The sequence below is a fragment of the Phasianus colchicus genome, chromosome 3 (genome assembly GCF_987193195.1).
Source record: "Phasianus colchicus chromosome 3, bPhaCol1.hap1.1, whole genome shotgun sequence".
In the NCBI taxonomy this organism is placed as follows: domain Eukaryota; kingdom Metazoa; phylum Chordata; class Aves; order Galliformes; family Phasianidae; genus Phasianus; species Phasianus colchicus.
Genome location: NC_143438.1, coordinates 13,858,069 through 13,885,873, shown reverse-complemented (window position 1 = coordinate 13,885,873; position 27,805 = coordinate 13,858,069). Strand labels below are relative to the sequence as shown.

Here is a 27,805-nt window from a genome sequence, read left to right as displayed (position 1 = left end):
TTTTCTCTCATTTATTATCAATTCAAAATATTTATTCTATCCTAAAAATCTGTAACACAGATGGAATTCAAATAGTAATATTTCAGTTTAATAATTTGAAAGTAAACTTAGTCTGAGAATAAAGTATTGTCATGTTATTGCACTCTTTGTCCAGTAGATGTTGCTGTACATACATAAAATAGATTTTCTAAGTATAAAACTGTATCTACACTTAGCATGGTATTTTGAATAACTTTTTCTCTATAATTTGCTTTGTGTTCTCAGTAGACTCCACAGAAAGTTGTAACTACAAACAGGAAGACTATTAGTCAAACCACGTTTTTCTTCAACTGTAACTGTCTCATGCAAAGTGTACTCATTTTCCTCAGTTTTCAAAACTGTGAACTGTCCATGAAGATGCTGATTATTTTGCAGAGCCTCTTTTTCAGTCAGTTGAATTATTTCGAGAATATTTTCAACAAAATGCTGTTTCTAAAGGCACACAAGCACACAAAAAAATAAGTTTTAAAAAAACATACCATCTCCTACACACGTTGCAATTCCAAATTGCTCACATTCCAAGAAGCATCAGTCGCTTCATATCAGTATTATTATCTGGATAGCTTCCACGCTGAGAAAATCATTTCTTCATAGAAATTTCATGCACAATTAGGCTATGTATGTTTTAGCTCTCATAAACATTTTAATGAGAATAGTTTAATTTCATGAAGTTTGTATTATTTGAGCCACTTTTGGACTTGTCTCCAACTTTGTGTCAAATAAACATTGTTCCTTAGAATTAAGCATTAGCACACTGACCAACAGGAAGTAAAATTTATTGATAGATATGGTCTTTACCTATTCAGATAGCATGAGTTAATTTTTATAATTACATTACAAACTCAGTGATTGATTTTCACTTTTTCACATTGAAACCCCGCTTTTTCAGAATTATTTTAACAGTGGTTATAAGATACTTATGTTTTTCAATTTTCTCGTTCTCACCAGACTGCTGAAAAATCTGGCCAAATGGAAAAATCAAAGAAAAACGCTAGACAAAGGCAAAATGATTTCAAGGTATGTTATGGGAAGGAAATGTTGCTTTCTTTCAGTGGCCCTTCCTAGCAAAATGCTTTAAGCATCACCACCTTGAAAATCAGATTTCTTGAATCATGTATGCCCTTATACCTCATCCTTCCAGACTCTCTAGCATGAGGAGCCTTCTGTAAATCATGTTACAAGGTGCTACATATAGCAAGTACATACACAGCTGCTTAAGCATATTGGTAGGTCTTTTTGCTTGATTTTTCTTTCCCTTGTTCTGACACAGAAAATGATTCAGGAAGTTATGCATTCTCTGGAGAAACTTATTCGTGGAGCTTTGCTTCCATTCAGCCTCAAAGAAGGAGAATCAAGACAGTATGGTGGCTGGGAGATGAAATCTGAACTTTCTGGCCAGTGGCTAACGCATGTTATCCAGACAGTAAGGTAAACAGAGCTGTTGACCTACAATATGATGTTACTGCTAGAATGTATATGTTTTTTAAGACATAATGTTTTGGATTTTTTTTTGTTAAATACTCTGAGTACTGAGAAAGTTAGTTTTTTTCAGAAACAGAATCACAAAAATTGGAAGAATTAGGTTTCTGAGTCCAAGTTTAATTAATGGTGTCTCATAGTCTTACTACGTAACTATATTCTTTTTTTTTTTTTTTTTTGCCCAGAGCACCTAGGTTAAAGTTTGAGTAAAGAATTTACATGAGGTGGGATTTGATTCTTCAGGGTAGAATTATTAGGAGCTTTGCAGTTATCATCTTCCCATCTTCACATTTCTGCCAAAATGGGTAAAAACAACATAGCTCTTACTATAGTGTCATTCTTAAGATATTGCTTACTTTCTTAATTGTCTTATGAAAAGTGGTACTCCTGCCTGTGATGTCATTCTGTTTATAATTCTTTGTCTGTAACCTTAGTAATGTGCATGTCATCAGTTACAAAATGTCTCAGTAAATATACAGAATTTGCTTCCATTTTTCTGTCGAGAAAATAAGTGTCATCATTATCTTATGGAAACTCAAGTAATACTTGGATTTGATACTGTACTTTTTACCTGCGAGTTTCAAAGTTAATAACAACCAAAACATAGAGTTAACTGTACCCTTCCTCTTTATTATCTTACACACGTTAACTCATATGTAATTAATTCTTACTGGAGATGAGGCTAGCAATGATACATAGCTTTTGTTGAATCTGTTTAGCACTTGCAGATGCTGACACCAACAAAGCAGATAGACTCTTCTGAACAGTCTACATATTGCATATAAACCTTACTAGTTGCAAAGTTATGTAGTAGCTTAGGTCATATTTTTATAATTCCCAACATATTTTCATCATGAAGCACGTGATAAAATCCTACTCTTTTCAGTCATTTCACAACCAATTGTTTTCTGCCTGTATTTGAAAAATTATAAAATTTTGACAAATTACAAGGAATTGGGATAAAATCTGTGCAATCATATTTTTTCTGTTTTTATGCATCACACAGAGTGGGGTGGTTATGCAGCTTTGTACCTTATATCCCAATCTATCATTGCCCAGTTTTAGTAGGTTCCAGAGGACAAATTGCAGCTTAATATAAGATGAAGCCATTGCCTGCAAGACTTCAGCCTCATTGTAGGGATAGAATGGTATGTTCATTAGGGTGAGTTATACAAGGGAAAGTGAGGGTTGGGAAAGCTGTGTGTTTACTTGGGAATGAAATCAGCTCTAAGTAGAGGACTTTTATGCGGTGTAAAGTTGCTTAAACTTCTCACAGATGTCTGTTTCACCCTGTGTTTCATGGATGACTGAGATAACGCAGATTTATGAAATTTACAAATTCAGTAGTTATGCTGAGCTGATAGCAGTCAGAGTCTGAATAACATTTTTGGAGTCAAGGCATTGTGGAGCTGTAATGCAATTAGCAGTTAACGATGGTGTTTTGAGGATTTATGGCCACTACCAGGGTTGTTTTGTGTTTTTTTAAAAAAAAAAAAAGATCTTCCAGATGGATGACTGGAAAGATTTTTCTTGTTATTGAGTGTATTTGCTTATGCTTTCCTACTACTGTTTTTTGGCAATTTCTAGTGTCTGAGCTTTGTTCAGTATTAGCAGTAGGGGAAACAACAAAGGCTGCATTTGAGTTGTCGTTGCTCACACACCCACACGTTGGATAAAAGCAATAAACTTTACTTTGTGCCCATTACTACAGTCAGTGAACAACAGTCATTTTTTTAAAAGCTAAAATGCTATTTCTTGTAAGCAGCTATTGTGTTGGTATTTCTGAAGGGAAAAATGGAAGCGAATCTTTCCATCCTCTGCTACTCTATCTGGTGGTTTAAGGCCATCCCTGCTGGCAACAAAATAGTTAATGAATTCACTCTTCACTTGGCAGTGGCTGTATTTTGACCCCTGAAATATGTATACCATCATGACCTGACACGTGGTTACATCACCATTTATTGTACTTGAAGGCTGTTATTGTTTAATAATGCTTCACTATCCCAGTTGTAGACCTAAGATTTGTTGTATGCATTCATAAGAATACAGCAAAAAAGGTATCTCTCCTTCTGAAGGAATCTTAGGTTAAAATGACAAGATTGTTGCAGGAAGGCAGGAGGAAAAGTGCAGGAATTGACATTACTGTAACGTTAGAGAAAACAAAAAATCTGTATCTTCATGCTTCTGAATTAAGCAAATAAGTAAACTTTTATGACTCGGGTAACCAGTTTTTAAAGACTTAGTGTAGATGAAGCTACTGTATTGACAGCCACTTTAAAAAAAAAAAGTGTAGTTTCATCAGTTTAAAAGACTTAAAGTTTTACACGTCAGGTTAATTTTTTTCTTTTCTTTCCAGGCTTAGTTCTGAGTCTCTTACTGCACTTGAGATACCCAACGATATGCTTCAGATCATCCAGGATCTTATTTTAGACCTTCGAGTACGTTGCATTATAGTGACTTTGCAACATACAGCTGAAGGTAATAAAAGACTGCATCTCTCTCTGCTTACCAAACCACATTCAAGACATTAGTTTTGCTTGGTACAGATGTTTAATTGGCAGTGAATTCTGTAATATCTCAACAAGAATTACTGAAATATTTTCTGCTCCGAGAAAATTCTGTATTCTGAATGTTTTCTTCCCTTAATTGGATGGATACAGTAGTTGAGATCTGTCTTCTCTTAGCTGAGGCAGTTTTACAATGCAAGTGATTTATCTCATCATGCAACGTTCTGGTATTGAAAATACCACTTATTTGCTTTTTTGACTTCTTCCACAGAGAGAATAATTAAATAGGCAATACCCTCTGCCCCCAAGCCCCTGGTCCAGCTCCTATCCCCTGTCTTCTGGCTGGTATTCCTTCTACACCCTGACCCAATTTAAAAAACAAACAAAACAAAACAAAACAAAACAAAAAAGCCCTTGTAGAATATTTTGGTTGTGGGTTTTTCCACAATATAATTCTCATACTTCCAACCTTAACAGTATAATCCTCATGCTTCCAACAGTGTGTGTAGTTTTTGCCATAAATGTCAGGATCATAAAGGCCAATAATACATTCTCTATATGTAATATATATCTAATATAGGCAATTCATCTTATCAACTTGTAGTTAATTCTGAAACTTGAATTCAAGTGAAGTAAATCTTCCAGAAATAAATCTCCCTCTTAATAAAAGTTCAGACTAATAGTTCAGCATTTTTTCTTAAAAAAAGATTAATTACCTCAATGCTAAAACTACAAAAAAAAATTTAATACCCTTTTAAAATTAATTTACAGTTTAGTCAATTTTTTCTGTTATACAATTTGTCATTATTTGTAGGTTGACAAGAGTCTAAGTATCTTACTCAAGTCTTGGATGTGCTAAGTGTAGGTGACTACATTCATTAAGCTTTTTTAAACTTCCAGTGACAAGTATAAAAGTCTCTATTATTTATTCTATACAATATTAATATGAATTGCATTTTTGTCTCTCGATTATTTGACTAAGTCTCACTTCAGCATTAACATTATTTTTTCCCACATTAATACCAAGCTCATTAGCCTTACGGGTATACAGATTATCTTTCTTACGCTCTATGGGGGAAGTATTATCACTGTTTCAGTTTTTATGTGAAATATGAAGAAATCAGATCTCTATGAGTTACCTACTCGTAGATTATTTCTCTGGACAGGACTGGATTAGTTGGACCCTTGGAGAAACTGTTGTTCTTAGAATATCAGGGAAAGAACAGTTAATGGGTATTCTCACTGGGCTATGTAAATGGATTTCAGATCTACCCATGTTGTATTAGTCTAAGGGCTCTTCTCGAGCTTGAATCTCTCTTTATAAGCTATCTGAAACATGAGCTGCATTTATTATTAATGTAAGGCTCAGTCTCATCTCTTAATGCACATCATAAGTTGATAGGGTCATTCAGACAGTTGATAAAGCATTCTACCATTAGCTATTTGAATAGGGCAAATCTGCCCACACAGAGGGTTTTCTTGTTATTTTATATAAACACAGTACGCTCAAGTAATCTCTGTTCTTTCCCTCTCATGTTCACGGTCATGAAAACCAGACTATGTGAATGCCAAATCAGACAGGGAATTTACATGAGCGTATTTGACTGGAATATGGTGAATTAGTTCAGTGAAATTAATTGCTGTTGTTTGTTGTTGTTTTTTTTTTTTTTTCTAATATATATTTGTGCTTGCTCAGATCTAGATTAAAAAGAAAAAAAAAAACAATGTAAAAGCTGACCAGCGTGATCTAAAGCCCAACGGAAATACCGGTTGAATCAGTGTTTTGCTAAAATAAAGAAACAGTAATCATTCTCTACAATCTCTAAATACATTTTATTCTCAGTAAGACTGTTTCCATGAGTTGTGGAATTGCAGGATGTTGTCACCATGTCAAGCTTTTTAAATTAACAGTTAAAGCACCAAGAGTAGCAAAGATAGATACTTTTCAGTATACATTAGCTAGACTCTTTCCTTGGCCTTGAGGAAGAGATGGTAATTCAATGAAATAATTCCTCATATAAAAGGAGGTTTTGTGATACACAGATGGTACAGCTATTTGCCTGTGAGAAAGTGTGTGTTTTGACCTGTTTTTGCCCATCTGAACTGTAAAGTTTTATTTAATTTCTGTTTATAAGTCAATTAAGCCAAAACATAAAAGTATTCTACATCACTGTTGATTTTTTAGTTTGTCCATAGTGAAATTTGTATACAGAACATTAGCTCTGGATTTACATGTTACATGTCGTAATTCTGGGTTTGGATCAGTAAGGCTATTGAAATTGGCATCTTTGGGATAGTGGAAGAATTTTTTGTATATGCTTTCATGTGCTTTTGAAGAAAGTTTAGCACCATGCGCCCTTAACCCTGTGTGGTGATTTGGAGCTTCTTTGTAGCTGTTAATGATGAATATATTTGCTGTCCATTTTGTCTTTGCTAGAACGCTAAGCAGTACATCCTGTTATTTTTAATTAAGAGCTGGAGTGTAATAGTCTAGTGACTTCAGTTCTTAAATACACGATTTTATGTCGTGATTAAAAAATTTAGAAAATAAAAACCAACCCAGAGCCATCGTAATACTCTGAATTTTAAGCTTTCCAGTAAAAGGTGGGCTTCATGCAACTCTTGCCATGTATCATAAATGTGCTTCTCTGTGTGGTTTCACCAGCGTTCTATGTGCATGTTTCATTCTTAGTCATTTGAGAAGGCTGAAAAGTTCTAGACTTTTAGTGCTATATGCTTGTATGCCTAGTCATTGCTGTCCCAATGTCTGTGGTTTATCTTTTCAAGTTCAAGGAGTTTTTAATAATGAAAATTAACACCTCTTTTTTTTTCTTTCTTTCTCTGTCTTACAGATATAAAGAGGCTAGCTGAAAAGGAAGACTGGGTTGTTGACAATGAAGGCTTGACATCGTTGGTGGGTAAACTTGTGTGTTGTAGCCACTTTCTTTGATAGATTTTTTTTTTTTTTAGGTAAGTGTAATGAAACTGTTCTGTATGTACTCCAGAAAATTGAAAGTTTGGACTTAGTGCATGCTGGTATCTATACTTATCAAAATATGAAAATACAGGAAATTTAAAAATCCCATTTTTTTATTGAGCAGTTACTGTGCTCACTCTCAGTACACACATCACCAAACACAAAGTTATTTTTTCTTCCTTTTTCAAAATGTTTATTTGTGCTTCTTTAATTGTTATGTCTGAAGTAATTTTAACATGTGATAATTGTATTATTAGATAGTCATATTTTCTAAAGTGCAGAAGAGATTGTGAAGTTAACAATAAGATAAAATAGCTTCTTATGTCTGCTAAAATTATCAGAGCAGTTATTTTGAGATGTTTAATATTGACGCTACCAACAAAATGAAAGCTTCATTTTGATATTCTAGTACCTCATTTATTCCACAAGTGGCATGAACAGGGAACACAGCTCAGTCTTTAGTCTTTGAGATGCATAGTTTCTCATCTTTCAAAAGCAGCCCTTTCTTACTTGAGAAATGTAGTGGTTCAGAACTGTAAAAAGATGGATTTTTTAGTATTTCTTATTGCAACACTTGTTCAGGGAGAGGTAAAAAAAAGTTAATTCTTTTGCTACAATATAGCTACTTTCTATTAACCTGGAGATTTTGCCACTTCACCTATTGAATCCTATCTGTATTCCTTCTCACACTGATGTTATCTAACTGAATGCAGACATCAAGTTGAAAAACTCCTTGAGTGAGCCCAGTTACTGTGAGTGAAATTTAGAACCAAAGCAGATAAAACTTTGCACTTCTAGGGCGAGTTTGAGGCTGAGAATAAAATGGTTGAGAATTTACTTCTTACATAAGTACGGTTTCTATTTGTTTCTGTTATTTTATGTGTGTTAAAAGAAAGCCTTTAGTAACTCTTACTATACCCAACCTTGGGTTTTATCATTTTTAAAGAAATAAGTAGTGTTTTCTTCCCAACAGTCAGTAAGATCTTCAGAATTAGATTTATGTTTGCAATATTCATTTTTAAAAAAATCAAAATCAATTCAGCATAATGGTAAACTACGGGATCTAAAACACATTATAAATCTAAAAATAAATAGTATACTTCTCTTTTTTTTCCATATCCATACTCATCTGTTCATCAACTTATAGGGGATACTACACATTATAAATACATATAAATAAATTATATAAGTAAAAATAAGTAAATTTGTTCCACGTATTTAGATAAGAAATAAGAATTGGATGTAAAGATCTGTAGCTTAACTGTCTGCCTGAAGTAGGAGTACTTAAACGTATCAGGACAATTACTGCTGACCTTCTGTATGATTTTGCTGAGATAAACAATAATAGCTTTCATTGTTAAGCATCTTATTTTAGGGATGGTTTACTGGAGTAAAGAATTCTTTTTAAGGTCATGACAAGTTCATTCACATCAAAATGCTTCATAACTTAGTAGGCACACTACCATGGAATTGATCTTTAGCTGAATAAATAGGTCACTTCTCTGTTATAACGAGAAATTGAACTGAAAAGCAACTAATTTAGGAGATTGCCTACACACAATCAGCAAGTGACTTGAAACCAAATTCAGATAAACTAGTGAGATGCTTTCTGGAAATAAACAGTATTGAGTAATGGCTAAAACACAGCAAGCACCTCATAGATGTGACTTAAAAACAACCTGTGAAAGCAAGAAGGCCCTGTGGGAGGGAGAATTGCTTTGTGTATGTTATCTAAGGGAATGCTCCACAGACTTTTTTTTGTTTTTCTTTTTTGCTTCTATAAATATGTGTTTGAAGTTGAGTAGGAGGGCATGAAGCAGTCAAAATATACATATTGTAGGAAGGGATGTTGTTGAGAATTTGAGTGTTATAACCAGATTTGTAGCTTCTAATCTTGGTTTCAGTTGTCAGTGACATGGGCAAGTCCCTTTACTTTTCTGTTTATTACTTTATGCATCTGTAAAATGGACAGGCAGGAGGAGGAAAGCTCCTCTGTTCTTTTTATTTGTTTTTTTTTAACGTTGGCTTTATCCTACAAAATCTTTGTTAGTAAGCATTTAACAGCTTTTTATCTATTTAGAAATCAGCCATGAATTTCTTGTGCACAACATTTTCATACATTCCCCCTTTTGAAACAGTGATTGAGACATGACAGTGGTAGCAGTTAATTATATTTTATCATAATGAGAGAATTTGTCTAGTATGTTCATTGTAGCAAAAATTAACCAGTTTAAACAGGGACCTACCACTCTCTTTGGAGATATGTTATGCTTACAGCAGAAACTGTTTTAAGATAGGAAATATTGCTGCAGGTAAGAGATACAGTAAGACAGCCAGCTTTCCTCAGTTTCCTTATGTGCAAAGAATAATGTATCTGAATGGATTTCTTCTCCTGAGGTGTTATCTTTTATGGTGACACAATACAGCAGCAGCACTTTACTGTTCTTTTTCTTCTAAATCAATCGCTAAAAAGTAATAAACAGATGTTTAGAAACTTTACATGATTTGCAGCTTGACATCACTCTCATGTTCTACCTCCATCCCAACATTTGCAGAAATACAGCTTACTCCTAAGCATTAAATGGGTGATGTGCCATAAGCTATCTACTGTTGCGAGTTTACACAGTTTAGCTTTTTCATCCATCTCTTTGACTGAAAGGAATGAATTACTTCCCTCTTTCATAGAACAGTGACACCTATCTGCATCGTACAAAAGCTTTCTGCCTAATACCAACAGGCAATCTTAAAGAAAAGGATGACTTAACAGAGAAGAAAGAAAAAAAGAATGACCAGAAAAACTGACTAATGACTATGATGCTGTGAACTCATTTGCACTTTCAAAGCGAAATTGGTACGTGCCTGAAGACATTTTTACTTCAGGACTGGAAACCTGGAAGTAAAAAAAAAAAAAAAACAATCCCCCAAGCCAGCTTTTTTTCCTTCAGTTCCGTGTGAAAGCCATTTCAATCTACTTTTCGTAGAAGGTTTTTGCTGCAATCACATGTAGAAATAATAGATATCCAAGGTGAAATTCTATCCCAACTTAAATAAAGAGGGTATAGGAAAAGTTGAAAATAAAGACTTTAACCATATAGCATGAGAATTTTTATGTGTTTGCTTGTTGCTGTATTCATTTTACATGACATACTTATCTAGAAGCTAAAATGTCATTTGCCTTTCAGCCTTCCCATTTTGAACAGTGCATTGTCCATTCCTTGCAATCTCTTAAAACTGTGCTGGACTGTAAACCTGGAGAGGCCAGTGTAAGTTTTGACTTATATTCTAATTTCCTTCTTTTTCTGTAAATTGCTATTGTGTTTCAGATCAAGAACCAAAGAATGATACAGAATTTTTACTTTTTTTGTGCACGCTCTTTTCACTGCTGCTAGCTAGGTTCATATTTCCTGTACTTTGTTTAGGGTTATGCGTATGGAACAGATGGGACCTATATTTAAAACTTGAGTGCTGTTGTGTTAGAAAAAAGTTACTAATGTAATTTTCAGATAGCCATCAATGTGACTTTATTTGATATGTAATATATATATACACACTCATATATTCCCTGTACTGCATCTGAACTACTTACAGAACACAGATCCAGCTTTTTAGTTGTGCAAGAAAGCTTAATACTTTTCCAAAGCCCCTCGGACCATTCTATATAGATGCTCTGCTCTCCTTTATTTTATATTTTATGACTAGCTTGTCGAGTTTCTTACCATTATTCAGAAGAGTCTGCAGTGTGTGGTGAATACTTCCTGTTAAGATACAAAGATTTTTGAATATCCTTGGAATTTTTGCTGCAGTTTCATTATCCAACAATGATACATATCATCAACCCTGTTATCTAAGTACTAGAGTTTCCTTGCTTTTAGTGTTTTAACACTTCATGCTTGTGGAAGTGCTTATTTGGACTTATATTCTTTCTTCCCATTCTTATAATGGGGAATAATCAGAATTGATATCTGAGAAAGCACTGTTTCTCAGCAGTCATTCCCATGATTTTGTTGTCACTGTAGGTACAGATTTACTCAGGCCTTCCATGAGCATAAGGCCTTGTGAAGCAATAATAATGTGCTTTTATTTTCAGGTGTTCCAGCAGCAGAAAATACAGGAGGATGTGTGTCAGTTAAGCATTGGGATCTTGCAGGTAACTCAAACATTTTGAAGTATTTTAAATTTGTGAACAAATATGAACTAACAAAAATATATGCTTTGAATCCCCCCCGGTTCCCAAAAAGTAGCTTAAGTTTTGTGGTAGTGCATTTTTTCCCTTGTTACAGAATCATGCAAAGTATTTTGCTGAACCACCTTCATCATGATTGAGACACTTGCTGAGCTGTGATGTCAATATTGATATACTGTGATAAAAAGAGCAGTGCTGATTTTTGTCAGCTGAGGATCTAGCTTCTAATTGCAAACCAATATTTATTACAGTAAGCTTTAGTATTTTAAAAAATAAATTTGAAATATGGTAATAGCATGCTTTAGGTTTCTGAATCATTTTTCTAGAATTCTCAAATAAGAAGTCTTGAGGTAAAGCAAAGATTGAACTTAATGAAAAAAAAAACTTTAAATTGATGTCTTGAAAATTATTAACAGTGCCTTCTTTGCAAATGAGATTTTAGCCATTTACGTGGAAATAACAACTGTTCTTTTGCCACAAGTATCAGTGTGATTCTTATAAAATTAAAAGTAAACCTTTAAAAGGCATAAGGTAAATAAGGCTTAAGACAGCAGAAGGTGATGATGAGCAGAAGGTGATGATGATTGTTCCTTTTCTACTTACTGTAGTAAAAGTGAATTTAATATATTTCCCCCCCCCCCCCTCGCTTCAGTTCTGATAGAAAATATCTTGCTTTCTTGTTTCTTAGGTTTTCATAGACTGTTTGGAACAGTTGAGTACCAAACCTGATGGTGACATAGATACATCACAGTAAGTAAAATAATGAATATGGTATTTGTTATACCAGTTTGTTCAATGAGAGGCTTTGTAGCATGCTGTAGGTGTGTTGTTTTTGACATGACCTTGCAGTAAGTGAATTGTCCTTGTCACTCACTAAGCAATGTCTATTCATAGACACAAAGCCACTGCTTTTCTTATCTGCTCTTCAATTTTTGACTGGATCTTTTAGTATTTCTGCTAAGTTCATGAAAGTTTGTTCCGTAGTTGCTCATGAGCCACTTGTTTTGGAGACCAGAACAGTCAGAGTAGAATTTCCAAGAGTTCAAATAATTTCTTTGCGAAATGCTTGAGACTTAGCAAATAATGATACCTTCAACTTGTGTTAGGAAGAGGCCAATTGACTGTGTTCCTGATGTAACTTTTATTTGCTATTTGGATGCCACTTTTGGCTGAGTAAGTGTAAAAATAGATCAGAATCTGTGGCAAACCAAACAACTTAAAGAAAGTGAAAATGCTTTTGAGAAAAGTCTGCAGCTAAAATAGTACTGGCTGTCCACAAAGAGCTTGCAGCCTTTCTAAGCATCTTCTCGTGGACTACTTTATATTATCTGCTGTGAGGGGGGTTTCAAAAAAATACCATTCTTTGTTTACAGTTTGTTCATTGAATTCACAATTTGTTCATGTGTCAGATAGTCAAAATCACTTATGCTACTCATTTTTAAACAATATTCCTAGTCTTTCAGTTGATGTTTCATCTCCAGATTTGTTTGGAAGCATACATGAGGACTCAAGTCTTACTTCAGTAAGTTTTGACTTCAGTTTTTAAAAGTTGATGTGAAACTTAGTACTTCTCAAAATTCCAGCAATGTGGTTCTTTTTAGCTTTCTTTTTCTTTTTTAAATTGTTTCAGATTTCTTGACTTTCTTTTTTTGAGAGCAACTCTGTATTCTGCAGGCATTTTCTAGTGTAAATATACATATATACCCATACATACATACATACATACATACATACAAAAACTATAAGGATGTATGTAAGGGTATTTTTAAAACCACTGTCTATGCTATCTTAGTTCTTATAGCATCTTTAATTGGGATGATTTTTGAAATTGTCCTTCTCAGAAACTAAAATGACATCATTGAAAGCAGTGAAAATAGTCCTGGTGCTTAAAGAGCTGAGGATTTGTGTTTTGATTAATCAGCATGTTTTAAATGATAAGAATTATTCTGCTCATCAGTTACTTTTTAAAATACATGGAGTTACTGATATTGAGCAATGCAATTTTTCCCAAAAAACTTTCTTTGCTGATAGCAGTGTTGATTATTTCTGTAACTCGATTGGGGCTTTTTTAAGAAAACAAAAAGTTTATATTCTTTGCACTAATCCCCGCAAATACCTCTTTGGAAGTTAATGTGACTTGCTTTAAATGTTAGAAGCTTTACCTTTATTTATAAGAGCTATAGGCATTACCACTACAGTAAACAATTGCAGGTTGCAAAATCAAGCTAAATTGTCTGAATTGTAGACTATAATAATGTGTTTCATTCTTAAAATACACGGAATTTGACATGAATTGTTGGCAAAGTAATTTTTTGTAGCCCTTCCAGCCTTCCTCCCACATGTCACTGAAATGGCTGTTGATTTTTTTTTTCTACTTATATCAATAATTTTAAACAATATTTAGGTCTTCAATGATATCACATTTATTTTCTTCTATGAATCACAGAACACCATCTTCTCTTTTCTAATTGAGTAATGAGAATAGAAAAAGTGAGTTACTAATCTGATTTCTCACTATTTTTAAAGTGCTTATTTTTTTAATTTTCTGTATACCAACATATTAACATGTAAAGTAGTAGGCAGCTGCACATCTCAGTCTCAGTCATAGTATTACTGGAAGACAAAACTGTCAGGAATTTTTCTGGGTCTGAAAGTCAGCATAGCATTTTATGAGATCTCCACCGTGATTACGGTGATTTCATTGCCAAATAATTTTGTTTTCAAAATATTTGCTGTTGTTGATTCAGAATTGCCATCTGAGATTGAAAGTTATTTGTCCATTGGTGGAAACCAAAGGGAAGAGAGAAAACCAAATTATTGAAATAGTAGTTGTTTCTTTTTGTTTGGTTGTCTCCTCTTTGGAAATTACACCATGTTGCACCAAAGCCAGGGAAAGGCAATTCTGGTATCTCAACTCCAGAGTGTTTTAATCTTTTTGTAGTAAATATATCTATGTAAAAGTTATAACTACCTAGAATTTTTTAAACTGCTGAAATTTTATCAACTACTACAGAATCTTATGGTATTTTAGAATGGGTGGGTGCATTTGTTCAGTACCTGTTCTGTTTCCTTTGTTTTAGCCAGCTTCATGTGATAATCTTCAGTTATACTTTATGGTGGTCATCAGTCTTAGTAAACTTCTTGAAACAGAGTAAAAGCCAGAACCACTTCCTGGAAAGTTGTCCAAACCTAATTTTTGTAAAGTCTTAACCACAGTTCTGAATTAGTCACAGTTATTCCAGTGAATGCTCTGGATCCTATAAGAAAAAGCATGTGTGTTCAGTCATTACACCTGATATTTACTCAATTCTTGATGTTTTGTTGACAAAAATATTACTGAACTTCACTTTATTTATCAGCATGTCTACTATGCACAGAGTCAATAAGATAGTACTCACTAAGGTTATTGATCATGCTGATACTTCCTGTTTTCTAACTGTTGTCCTCTTTCTCTTATAAAACAAATTTTTAGGAACAAAGAGTTTTAATTGCACTCAGTAACTGTCGTTATCTGGAACGTCATACCTTCCTAAACATAGCTGAACACTTTGAAAAACATGGCTTTCAAGGCGTTGATAAAATAACTCAAGTAAGTGGGAACACTGGATTTGAAGTAACACTGCTTGAAGAAATCAGTTTGTACTTGTTTTACTTTCTGTGGAAATTAAGTGCTCAGATATTCTAAATGACTCTTGAGTGAGTCCACTACAAGTGAGTGGATCGCGAGGCATCAGTTGAAGGACACAGCAATGATGATATGTTCATATGCATTCTTATAATGCTTATATAGCTAGTGTAGAAAATGTGACCTCTTACTCAGGTTTTGTATGTTCCCTGGCAAAGCTTATCAGATTTCTTAGTAAAGCTGTTTAATGTCAGTGTTTTCTTAATGCAGAGAGTAAAAGATCATTATCTGAGAAATATACTTGATAAATTATTTCATCTGGCAGTTTGCATTACTGATAGCTGTTGTTCATAAACTGGTTCAGTTTTTTGTTGTGTTTTTTTTGTTTTTTTTTCTTTTCGAAGAACGAAAATGTCAAAGTGGGCGGCAGTAGCTGTCTCATTTTCCTGCCTTTTTGTAAAGATTAATCATTTTTTTTAATGAGAAATGTTTTTTTTTTTTACTTAATCCTTAGGGCCATAAAGTTTGTTTATTTCCAGAAACATTTGTTGATTGTTAGTAAAATGTTACTTCTTCTAGTATAAAGTAAAATATTTTACTCAAACTGATACTTTTACCATACTGTATATCCTTTATCCTTTTCAGCCACAGAAATTAAAAAAACTTTCAGCCAGGGCGTATTTTTAACAACATTTAAGTGGTGTTGATATGATGCCTGTATTGGTAGCACATTATAGAAATTATTCTACATGTCATCGTTCATTCCTGCTGAGATAATTAGGAGTTGAGCTACGTACAGTTTGTGTTGACTGTATAGGAAAATGAGACACCTCTTATGTATTCAACACTCTGTCTTTACAGCCACATCAAAGTATTGCCTTTCAATATCTGGTAGGCTTATAAATGACAAAATTCAAACGTTGCAGTTACAGGTTAATTTCAAATCTCTGTTAACACTTTGAAAATGGGGATAGATGCTGTCCTGCATGTCTGATATGTATCAGTCCGTAATGCTAGATGTGAGAAATTGAATAATCAGGTATTTCTCATCTTAAGATGGCTATTTTTTGAAATCTTCGTTAAGAGAGGCTAGAAATTAGCCTCAGAGGCTGGTTTCAGTCTCTTTCTTCTGTCACTTAAGTTTCTAAATTTGTTTAATTTTTTATTGGATTAACAAATGCAGTAAAGAATTGGAAAAATTTTGAAAAAAAAAAAAAGCATTTACTTTTATCTGAGGAGACCAAAACAAAACTATATATTTCAATTCTGTTAGCTTTATAAATTGAGTTTTAAAGTGAACTGTAGTATATGTTAGGCTGTTGTTTTTTTTTTTCCAATTTGTATTTCTCAGAAGGAAAATTATTATTATGTAAATACTACAAAAAAATGTAAAATGGTAACCAAGAAGATTTCCTTACGTTCTACAGTTTTGTTACATCTATTCTTTTTGTACGTGCAAATAAAAGAAAAATGACCAAATTTAACCCTCTGCTTTGGTGTGTGCCATCTTGGCACATGCTCATGATACTTCTTTACTACTAATAATATTTAATTCATAACTATTTTAGAATTACTCTTCTGAGGTGACTTTATCATCTGTTCAGTTGTTTAGCAACTGCAAGAAAATGTGTGTATCCCATGATATTCATCAGACTTTGGTTAACCTTCTGAATACAATTGCCTCCAAAGTTCTGATGTTCTGTCTATTTTCACAAGCATTTACCTTACTTGGGACTCTAGAAAATGAGTGTACCCAATGGATGTTGTTGTGAGCATTTACTCCTCTTCACAGCCCATTCTGGGCCCGAAATAACATTCAGATGAATTGTTCTATCTTGTAACCTTTTCAACAGCTAAAAAACAAGGTTACCCACCATTATCTTAATTGTGCAGTGAATCTGAAACAGGTTGAAGTGGACTAACATGAAAAAAAGAGAAAAAAAAGTAATTTAAAAACAAACAAGCAACAACAACCTGTAGTGGATGTGCACATGGTCTTCATATCAAGTGACTGCAGAAGTAGAAGGTGGATTCCTTTAATTCTAGAACACTTTCTTAGGGAGAATCAGAACAGTTCCACAGTTGGGGTGGATATTTGTTGAGGCTTCCCCCTGGACCATGTTTTTTTTTTTTTCTTTTCCCCCCTTGGCTATCTTATGCCTAGATAGGAATGGTCTTTGGATATTTACTCTCCCTAATCGAAAGGAATTGAAGGGAAAAATCTCTTGAAACTCATTCCTGGTTTATCTTTTTTCAGTAAGGGAAAAAATAAAGTTTAGTGAGATTGCTCAACATTTTTGAATGTATTCTCTTTCACATTTTAACAGGCTGTGGGAAAGAAGAGGAAGTAGAGGAAAATAGACTTGATCCTCAGTTAGGGCTAAATTCTCAGTGCCCAATGAAAATCCCATCTTCAGTATATAGATCTTTTTGTGACAAATTAAAGGAGGTTTGCCAGACAGCAAATCAAGAAAGTGACAGTGTCTATTGTTTCTGGTCAACAGCTTCACCACCCCAACTTTTCTGAACCTAGCAGATTCTTTGACCTCAGTGATACCTCTGCTTTCCCCTGAACTCATGATCTCATTCCTGAAGTCATATCTCCCTTCCTGAATCAGAAATGGCAGTTTCCTTTTCTCATCACTTGGCAATGCATAGGTATGCCAGAGGAGAGCACAGTTTAGAGATATCCATGTAGTGAAGAAACTTCATCCTTTATTCTGCAGCTTATTGCATAAACCTTTTGTCTTTCACGGAAAAAGGAATTAGAAGGAGTTGCTATTTTTCCTTTCTTTCTTTCTTTTTCTGAATTGCCTGTTTGATCTGGGGCCTTGTTTGCATCCTTGCATTTACAACCCCTTAATTTCTGGAAATTATGCAATTATATAGATCTGTTGTTTTGTTTTTCTACCTAGTGCTTGAAGAAAATGAGCAGTAGTTGAAGAACTCTTACTCAGACATAAATACATTTAACCAAGTGTCACACAATTTTTTTAGTATATTGTATTTGCATTTAGCACCTATTGCCATATGAAGCTGTAACATTTTATGGTATGCATTGTATTCCAGAATTGCTTTAGGAAATATAACTACAGAGGGGCTGCGGTGTTTAATAAAGTAGATTTGTATAAAAGGTGAAGTTTTTCAGATACAGTAAACAAATCGTGTGTATTCCATTAGCTTCCAGTGTAGTCAAGATGTGTAAAGTACTCCATTGAATGCTGTTAACAGAATAATACCGTAGGTGTTTGTGAGCTGCAGCTTATGCATCAGTTATATGAAGATGCCTTGGCATGGGGAAGTTCACATGTTTGTCAGAGGCTCCTTAATCTATACATTTTCAGGTGTAGAACCTGTAACAAGAAATTGTAATGCTTCAGTTGGTAGATTTCAAGTGTTCTAAAAAAATCTTCATGTTTATAATAGAAATTATTATGCATATATTGTACAACTCAGTTGTTTACTTGATGCAAGGTCAAGACATCCTGACAGGCTGAAAAAACTTATGCCAGTAGACAGTTATGGAATGATCTGCCTGCTTGGTTATTTCTTGGATCTTTCTCAAAAATTCTTCATGCTTAGCACAATCAGAAAAAGATTGTATAGTGACTGGAATTAAAAGATTGTATGGGATTTTGTGCTTTTTAAATTTATTTTGTACTGAAAAGTATTGCTATTCGATAGGGAAAATTAAAGACAGTGTTCTAAGGTTTTAGGGTATATGATTTAATGTTTGTAATTAATAACCATTTATGTTTTGTTTCTTTAGGTTAGCATGGAATCCTTGAAAGAGTTGGATCAGAGACTGTTTGAAATGTACATTGAATCCAAGGCTGATCCCATAGTTGGGTCATTAGAACCTGGCATTTACGCCGGATATTTTGACTGGAAAGATTGTCTTGTTCCAGCAGGTAAATATCTGCTTATTAAACTCTGAAATTATTTTAACAGTGATTGATAGAAGCTAAAATATACTGTACAATTAAAAACTTTTTTCTACTCTGTTTTTAACTTTTGACAAGTTCTTATTATAAGTTCTTTCTCACAGGTTTTATTTAATTCCTAAATCAGTTTTTGAATACCCCCAAATGATTAAAGCAGCTTTTATCACTGATAATCTTTTTAATGCTTGTTTTTGTGATTATTTTGCTTCATTGCTTATATAGAATAGAAATTATTATAAAAGACATCTTTGCTATTTTCTTATGAAATTCATTGAGATTGTTTGGATTTCTTTCCAAAGACTCTGGCCATTTTGGTAATAGACATAATTACAGGTCTGAAAAGGTAAAATTATGAGCAAATGCATAGTATAAAAGTAGTTCAACAACAAATGTCAAACCATTGAAGAAGGGCAGGAATATAGTATTTAGAATGACTGAAATGTTAGTCATTTATTTAGGTGCTCTGAGAGAACCTCCATTTTAGAGAAGTATAATGAGAGCCTGTTTGTTGGTTTTTTTTTTTTCACAAGTGAATGCTGTGCACGTTAGGTTTAGATCATCTCAACATGGTATTTATGTGGAAATTAGTTGCAGTAACTTAGTATTTGCATTTTTTCTATGATCTATTAATTTTCAATAAATAATTGGTTAGATGACAATTCATGTTCTTGGCTTGATTGTTTTACATAGTTGTATTTAGTTCACTTAGTAGAAATTTTGTGATAATTTTAAGTTGGTAGGTAAATACAAGAAACAAATTTGTAATCTGGCGGCTGCAATGCATGCTAATTGTCATAAATGCAAAAACTGTAAGGTTTGTTATTTTTGAGAACAGTATTTCTTTTATCTTTCATTATTAGTTTTGTGCTTGGAAAATATGCTCTAGTATGTGCAGTAGAGATAAATTTTAATCTTGTATCTAGGTTGCTCCAAAAGTAATGCATCCTATTTATTTCCATGGAAACTACAACAGAGCACAGAAACACTCTTTGAAAGAGAAAATTCTCAGCTACAGAATGCCTTTCTTCTACACGGTCAGAGGCAGCAGCTCTGCATTTTCACCACCAATGATCAGGAGCCTGCATGCTATACTCATGAAAGTCTGCACTGATAGAGGTGACCCACTAGCACTGTCATCACTGCTGAAACACACCTCCCACAACCTCACTGTGCTCGCATTCTCTGTTTTGTCTCTGTAAATGTTTACCAAGCATCCATGAATGTCAGTGAGTTCCATTTTTTCCATCTGGAGGAATTCAGTGATACAGTTTTGCTTCATACTCTCTTCCATGTCAGACACAATTTTCCAAGACTTCCCTTCTGCTGCCATCTGTCACACAGCAACAAAATGCAGGGGATTATTGATGGGAAGGTTCAACCTCTACTACCATACCACCAACATCCACCTCTGATGTCATGTGCCAACATAATAAAATAGGAGGCATTACTTTTGGAGCATCCCTCATACATGTGGTCAAATGTACTATATTCACTACAGGTATAAAAAAGTGTGACTTTAATTTATTTTCTTCTGACCATGATTAAATAATTCTGAAAATATTTGGAGCTCTGAAGACAAAAACTAGAATGGCCTCCATTTTGGATGAAATCAATGAACTTCACTGCTGAAAAGGACTGAATTAAAACCAGCTTCTTCACAGGGCATATTTCTTGAATACTAGACTTCATCTAGAATTTAAAAAAAAAAAAAAATTCAGCAAGCATACAGCTGATTTTTCTAATGAACTTTTTTTGACAAACAAAATGAAATTGTACAGCAAGATTATATTTGAGAAAATGCACTCTTTTATAAGCTAAAAGATTATGTCAGTACTGCAACTTATACACTATCTCTCCCTCAAGAAGGAGGAAAATAAAATTTAAAAAAATGCTGCAGTTGATCTCCAAATACAGCATGAATAGTATCTACGTAATTAAAGTATCTACGTAATTAAAGTAAAACAGCATACAAATGACTGGGAGTGGGTCTTGCTGTGTTAAGCATAGTATTTACTCATAGTTTTGTTAAAAGATCAATGAGTAGATTTGTTGAGGAAAAAAGATAGATTTATCCAGTCAAAATTATCAGCTGTTCATCAGTGGACTTTATGGTAGTAAAAATTAAAGGTTTGTTTTGAATCATTTAGCTGCTTTAGTTCTCAATTTTTGTAGCTATCAGTTGTGTTCTTGAATGGTACATGAACAAAACTATGCCCAATCACCAAGCCATGATTGTTTGGGCTGAAGTCTTTTATATGGTTACTGCATTAGCTTTCAAATAGTACTAGTTGTACGATTGAGGGAAGTTTTGACAAGAATAGTCCTGTTTATAAAGGTGAGTAGTGGGATATGATATCAATTTGCCCATATTTAAAAGATAAGGTAAGTACTCTGCTACAGTCTCAAACTTTTTGCATTCCAATTGGAAACTGAAACTTTTAACAGAGCTGAGCATGTTAATGTCATGGACAACGCTTTTGCAGAGCAAACTTTTGGAGGGAAGAGGAAGCAAAATGGCAGTATGTAAAAATTTCAGGAATTGTTTAGGAATATTGTTTAACAATTTTCTGATGATGGATTTTCTGTGCTGCTAATCCAGCCTAGAGCTCCATGCGTGAAACTGTTTTGAACAGCTGTATTATTCAAATTCTAGTAAGTACTTCGTTCTTTATGCTCACCCTACTGATGCTGAGGAGAAGAAAGAAATTGGAAGGCTGAAATAAAATGCAGAGAACCTAATCTGGACTTTCAGGGAGATAATGTTTTTGGGTAGGTGGATTTGTTCAAGGGGAGGTTATAAATGTGGGTAGAAAATAAGGTATCTGAAATGGAGGAAATAAAGTGGAATGAAAAACTTGTGGTAAAAATCAAACAGAGAGTGAAGGTGGAAGAAGGAGGAAAACATGCCCAAATGAGCAAGATAAAAACATAAATTAGCGTGGCATTTAGAAATAATACAGGGATGGATTGAAACAGGTGCTGTAAGCATCAAGAGACAGACTTGAAGTGACATGCAAATTCAAGAACAGGGAGGCCAAATACTCTCTAGATCAGCAAACTTTCCAGAAGCAGGAGTGAAATCCAACAAAACTTCTCAGTCTTATGCTTTCAGCAAGTATCTCTCAAAGGCTTTAGTAAAGTGCACCCCATTTAGGGATGACAGCCTGTGTATATTACGACTGATTTTCTTTGTAGAACTAGCAGAAATTATGTGTATATTACTGCATACTTTCAGTTACACTACAGGCAATTTTACATTCTATCTGTAGTACCAATGAGAAACACAATATCCTAAACACTTTGCCTTGCTGATGCCATCGACTTTATTTTGTTTTTAGGATCAAGGCTGCAAAAGTCAACATCACTTGCCAAATGACTCATATCAATAGAAATCCACTGTACAAAAGTTACACATGTATATGGCTACCAATTCTGTTGTCAAGCCACATAGATCAATGCAATAGAAACATTTCCTGGTTTCCATTCTGTTTTGCTGCTTTCTTTTAAACATGAATGAAAGTTACGTCCAGTGTACAAAAGCAGTCAAGTATGATCCTTTTTTTTTTTTTTTTTTTACAATAGCATTATTTCCAACATGGGTGCACTTGTTTCTCAAAATGGAGGCCATTTTGGAGATAAAATGAGATTTTGGGTTAACTGGAGCTGCTGCAGGCAAAAATCTACCCTCAGCTGTTAGATATTGAAAAGTGAATGAGAAAGGAGGAAAAAAAGTGGAGGCAGGATTCTGTCCCTGCCTCTACAGGGTTTTCTACTTCACATTGTCAACTTGAGTGAGCATTATGTCTTTATTTTTAAAACACTTGCTTTGAATCCTGTCAGTTCGAACAGTCATGTTTAATTTGCCTGCCTAAAGAATTGTAACATATTAAATATTCAGAAAAAAATCTTATCCGAAACTCTTCACAATCTGTACTTTACATCATTGATGTATTTCCAGTCATCTCTCTCTAAGTGCTGGAACACTATTTCCTTACATCCTGGAATTCATGGGGAAGTAAGAGAATGGGAAGTACTGTAATAAATGAAAAGTTACAGTGAAATCTGAATGAAGCTAGGAAAGCCACTTTTTGAGTAAGTTTAGGAAAAACATGTAATATTAAAACATGCCATGCTTCTGTCAGCGTGGAAAAAGCATGTGCTCTGCTCTATTAGGCAGTTGTCCTTTAATTATTAGACATTTACTTGTTTAAAACTAACAAAAAACATATGCATAAGGGATGCCAAACTGTTTACACTGAGTAAATTTTAATTTAGCCTATGTGCTAAAGTTTTTATTACTTAGATTTTCTACATGCATGCTCTTTTCGTTATGCAAGTTCTGAATGTCAGTAAGAACACTTGTATACAGTGTAATTATACATTTGTCCCTTCATTTTGATCTAAGGTGTGACTCACTGCTGGTGGTAGAAGGCAGCACAGTTAGCTTATTTATTGATAATAAATAACATTCATTTAAATGTTCATTTTAATTTCAGTCACAGCATCTGAATCTTTACAAGAAAGTCTTCAATTTTAGCATGCAGTAACAATGAGGTTTTTTTTTCTTGAAACATTGTTCTAATTTAATTTATGTTTTTAACAATTAAGAGAAATGTAAGGGATAATGAGAAACAGTGTTAATCAGTTGCCAACTATGTTTTTAGATTATTTTTGCTTTGTGTATACTGAGCAGTCAGCTAGTTTGGTATATGGGGCTTTTTTGCCTACGTTCATTCTTTGCTCTTCTGGTAGTAGATTTTTTTTTTTTTCCTCATTTCATTAATTCTGTTTTTTAATTAAATTTAAAATGTGTATGTTTTATCTCAGTCACCTGACAATTAAAATTAGCCTGGAGTCTTTGGGAGGGTTGATGAAATGGTTGTGTTACATGGAATTCGGACAGAAAAGATTTCTGCACACTGAAGTTTGTGCAGTACAAGCAAAAGCAGTTGTAGAATGTAGGCATTCAATCTTTTAGATTATTAATGTGAAGCATGCATGCAAATGTCTTTTTTTTTCTTAATAAATTGGCAAGGATAATTATATTTTATGTGCTTTATGTAATAGTGCTACATAAATTTGAGACTATAGTCAGTGTGAATCTGCTTATCACACTGAAGTGAGTGTTTGTTTATTTTTCTGGGGAATTTAAATACGATGATCCTTCATAATTTTTTTCTGAAATGCTGGCTGCTGTGCAGTCTAGCTGGCATTCATTCAAAGTTCACAGTATACAGAGTTGCAGAGGTGAGTTAATCTTTAAATATGTATCTGTGTTTCACTGGTATTATCAGACATTAAGTATTTTTTTGTAGTATTTAAAATTTCACATTGCATTGAAAGTTTCAGATGATCTCACATTTTCGTTTGAAAGTTGATTGTGTTTCTTAGAAATCCATTCTGTACTAGGCATAAACTGAGTATAGCAGTGCTAAATCTGAATTTCATCCTATTTGGCATGTTAATGGAGCATTGTTTGAAACGTTTCAAATATATCAAACACCATTCTTACAGTAAGAGATGAAGTGCATCAGATTGCTAAATCAAATTTGATATACTTGTCACATCTCTTATCTGTTATTTGTCTAATTTAAAAATCTAATAAAGAACTTGTAATGGCAATAGCCTGATGAAAAGGCACTCAACAGTTAAAAATGAAATATCAAAAGGCATATTTAATTTGCAGTTTCACAGTGATATGCTTGTCAACCCTAACTTTTCTTCTTTTGTTTAATTTGGGGCACCAGCACCCTGCTTACATTTAAGATGACAAGTGCATTTACATCTAAAAAACATTTGGATATAGCAGATTTTTACTTTTTTTTAATAGGCAATTACTTTTTGACTGAAATGCACAAAATGGTTTGGTTTGAAATCCCTGTAACCCTTTAGGCTGCTTCTAACATTTCAAATGGATGCTTTCAGAATTATCTTACCAAGTTTAATGCAGACGTGATGTGCATTTGTGGAAAAACTTTTTGGAATACACAGTATCTAAGTGCACCTGCTAGTGTGTTGACTTTTCTTCCAATGAGCTCCATTAACAGCGAGCACTAATAAACTGATATTTCATCAACATAGCAAGAAAATATTACTAACATTCTGCATTTACAATCAGTGCCTTATTAGGATGAGTTTGATTCAAAGTTCTTAAATAACCAGTCCAACATGCAGGTCCTGCATACGTTGTAGGACTGCTGTTCCTACATTTGGTTCACTACACACAGTTGTTTGCAGACAGAATCACATACTATAATTTCAAAATCAGTGGTTATCATATCATAGCTTTTGAATCCATTTTGTAAAAATTAATTGTATGATAATTTGATGTTTGAAATAATAGCACAAATTTCACTACACGTTTCAAAATATCTTCATTTGTGTACCTTCATTTTAACCTCAAATTTGTCTTCAATTTCACTTTCAAACTTTCACTTTTTGTTACACTTCTCACTTCAGATAACGGTGAGATTTCTTTAACATATTGCGTTGATGTCTGAATTATAAATATTAAATATCATTCTTGCTGGTGGAATGGAGTTGGCATGGTACCTTCTGAGTCACTGGTAGCAGTTACAAAAGATGAGTACAGGATAAGGACCTCTTTTTCCAGTTTTATCTACTGACAGGAGTTTGATTTCTGACTACTGTAGAAATCACACTAGAAACCATCCTGTGGAGACATTGCATTCTCCATATATATCCTCCTGACACATATCGAGTTGCACATAGACTGTATTTTAGTTATCATCTTCTGCTTTTCTCACATCTTGCATGCAAGATTTTCTGCTGCTAAATATTTTTAGTCAGGTTTCTTGTTTGCTGCTCTCAACAGACTCCAGACTCTACATGTGCAGGAATGCAGTAGTTTGTGTTTGACAGGCAGAAATGGCACCTTAATGTTTACACTTATTCCCTCTATTCTGTTTTCTTACCTTACTGCATGCACTAATTGTTTTATTGTGAGATCTAGTTGAGACTTTGCAGATACTTTGGTTTTAGTAGAATATGGGATAGTTTCATCCTATAAATTTAGAATGTGCTTCAGCATTTAAATAGTCCAAACTTCATATTGTAATCTTTGCATCCATTTCCCTCTAGCACATCAATGAGTCTTACAATTCTACTGTTCTGCAAGTTATTACTGTTCATATAGATCCGTATTTGATCAAAGAGCTCAAAGCTGTTGTCAATAAAGTGAGCTTATTACCAAACATGGTTAGCACCACATCATTGTGTAATACAAACTTTAGAAAGTCTGTGATTTCTTTTGGAGGAGAAGAGGGCTGTAGAGGGTTTCTTTTTCCTTCAGAATTGCAATTACTTGTAACTAGACAGACAGCTTTCTTTTTTTTTCCCTCCATTTTCAAAAAGCAACATATTATTATTGACTTTCAGGTATTTGTTAAGAAAAAATATTTACACACCTGCCTTTCCAGAAGAGAAGAAAGAAATACATCTATGGAAAGCTTTGTCTTTACATAGTGACTAACATACTGTATTGGAGCTGGCTTTCAATTCCAAAAGCACCAAAAGATTTCCTACTGAAGATCTCTCAAGGAAACTGCTTTCTCCAAAGAATGAGGCTCTGTGAAGTCAGACAGCTTCTTCAAAACTTTCTTTTGGATACTGTATCTTCCAATTTCTAGGCAGTTTAAATGTTTGGATGCTGATAGATCAGATAAGGTCTATGATCTTTACTGAATTATAAGTAATTTATTTGGTAAGGGCATTAAATATAGCTGAGCTTCATGAGTTTGTAAGCAAAGTATTTTCACTTTTTAAAGGGATTTGAAGAGTTAGTTTAATGTTTTAAACTTCAAAAACACTGTTTTTTACAAGGATTTTGTCTGAAGGTTTTCAAAAGGTCTAATAAGCTTGGTTTCTTTCATAAGAGCATACATTCTGGTCAGTTTGTGTCCTTTAAAGTTTTCCTGTTTTCTTTGCTGGTGAAATACCCATCTAACACAAGAGGATCATTTAGATCATCTCATTCAATTAACCAATAGCTGATTTTCATATGTTGGTTTTAGAAAAAATCCAAAATAATTAAATGAACTGGAAAATACTTGCCAAATTAGAGCTCTGTTTAAAAGCTCAGAAAGTGTTCCAAGGGCATGAAAAGAACTTGCAGGAAGTAGAAGAGAGGATCTTTTGCAGGAGAGCATAGAGTCCAACTGCAGAAAACTTTCTGCAACTGTAATGTGGCAGAAAGCACATTTGGAGCATTGGCAGATTGGGTTTTGCAGGCTGAGCAAGTCATCAGGAATGAATGGATGGAGTTATGGGAGGGGAAGAACTCAGCCATACTTCAGATGATTTTGGGAAACTGAACTGAAGACCCAGGAAGGTGGGGGAGGTAGAGTGAGCATACATACAAAAAGGGAAAAGCCTAGAACTCCAGTAATCACTGTTAGTTGTTTTTATTTGATTACTAGCTTTTCTCTTGTAATCAATTTAAGACACTGGTTTTGAATAAGGTTGAGTGGGCTTTGTGTTAGACTGATAGTTGTGTACAGAGGCTAGATTTTTATTATGTTCTTGATAATGCTCAGGGTAGTTTCTGCAGCTCTCATTAACAGACTGAGAGGTAATGAAACAACCACAGTGTGGAAGGAAAGTCTCATTTTGTAGTCCCAGACTCCTTAGGCTTTTTAGGAAGAGAATAAGCTCAAATTACAAATGTTCGTTTCCATGGAAGTGCTCACTGTAGATACTTTGCTGTATCTCCCATACTACCTGGTAGAATAATACTGGCAGCTAAAAGAGCTTGGAACTGCTCTCTTCTTGTATCCTAGCTCAATTTTAATGTCCCTTTGGCTTTTTCTAGACAAAATGAAAAGGCATTCATGCTTGTGCTGTTGCTGCATGACTGTCATTTAATCTGCGTTGTCTTGGCCTTTTGGATGGAACTGTTTTTCTACTATACAGCATTTATCTACAAATATCTCAGAAATATCACTGAGATATTTCTTTTCTGCTATTTTATATTTAAATGTATTTATTATTTTGGAACAATTGTATTCAGTCAGCATACATTAGATTTACCAG

General features: G+C 34.0%; 1 protein-coding gene across 3 annotated transcripts in view; it reads left to right on the top strand.

Annotated features, from left to right (window-relative positions):
* Nucleotides 1–27,805, top strand: part of EXOC2 (exocyst complex component 2) — a 131,515-nt gene that overhangs the window by 73,757 nt on the left and 29,953 nt on the right. For all 3 annotated transcript variants that reach the window (XR_016465014.1, XM_090137009.1, XM_031589285.2), the window contains exons 14-23: nucleotides 988–1,056; nucleotides 1,310–1,467; nucleotides 3,875–3,996; nucleotides 6,878–6,939; nucleotides 10,185–10,265; nucleotides 11,090–11,149; nucleotides 11,874–11,935; nucleotides 12,641–12,707; nucleotides 14,658–14,774; nucleotides 18,580–18,721. Coding sequence is in view for 2 of the 3 variants with exons in the window: in XM_090137009.1 (XP_089993135.1) it covers nucleotides 988–1,056; nucleotides 1,310–1,467; nucleotides 3,875–3,996; nucleotides 6,878–6,939; nucleotides 10,185–10,265; nucleotides 11,090–11,149; nucleotides 11,874–11,935; nucleotides 12,641–12,707; nucleotides 14,658–14,774; nucleotides 18,580–18,721 (940 nt within the window). In the remaining variant the exon portion in view is untranslated. The remainder of the gene's footprint in view (nucleotides 1–987; nucleotides 1,057–1,309; nucleotides 1,468–3,874; nucleotides 3,997–6,877; nucleotides 6,940–10,184; nucleotides 10,266–11,089; nucleotides 11,150–11,873; nucleotides 11,936–12,640; nucleotides 12,708–14,657; nucleotides 14,775–18,579; nucleotides 18,722–27,805) is intronic.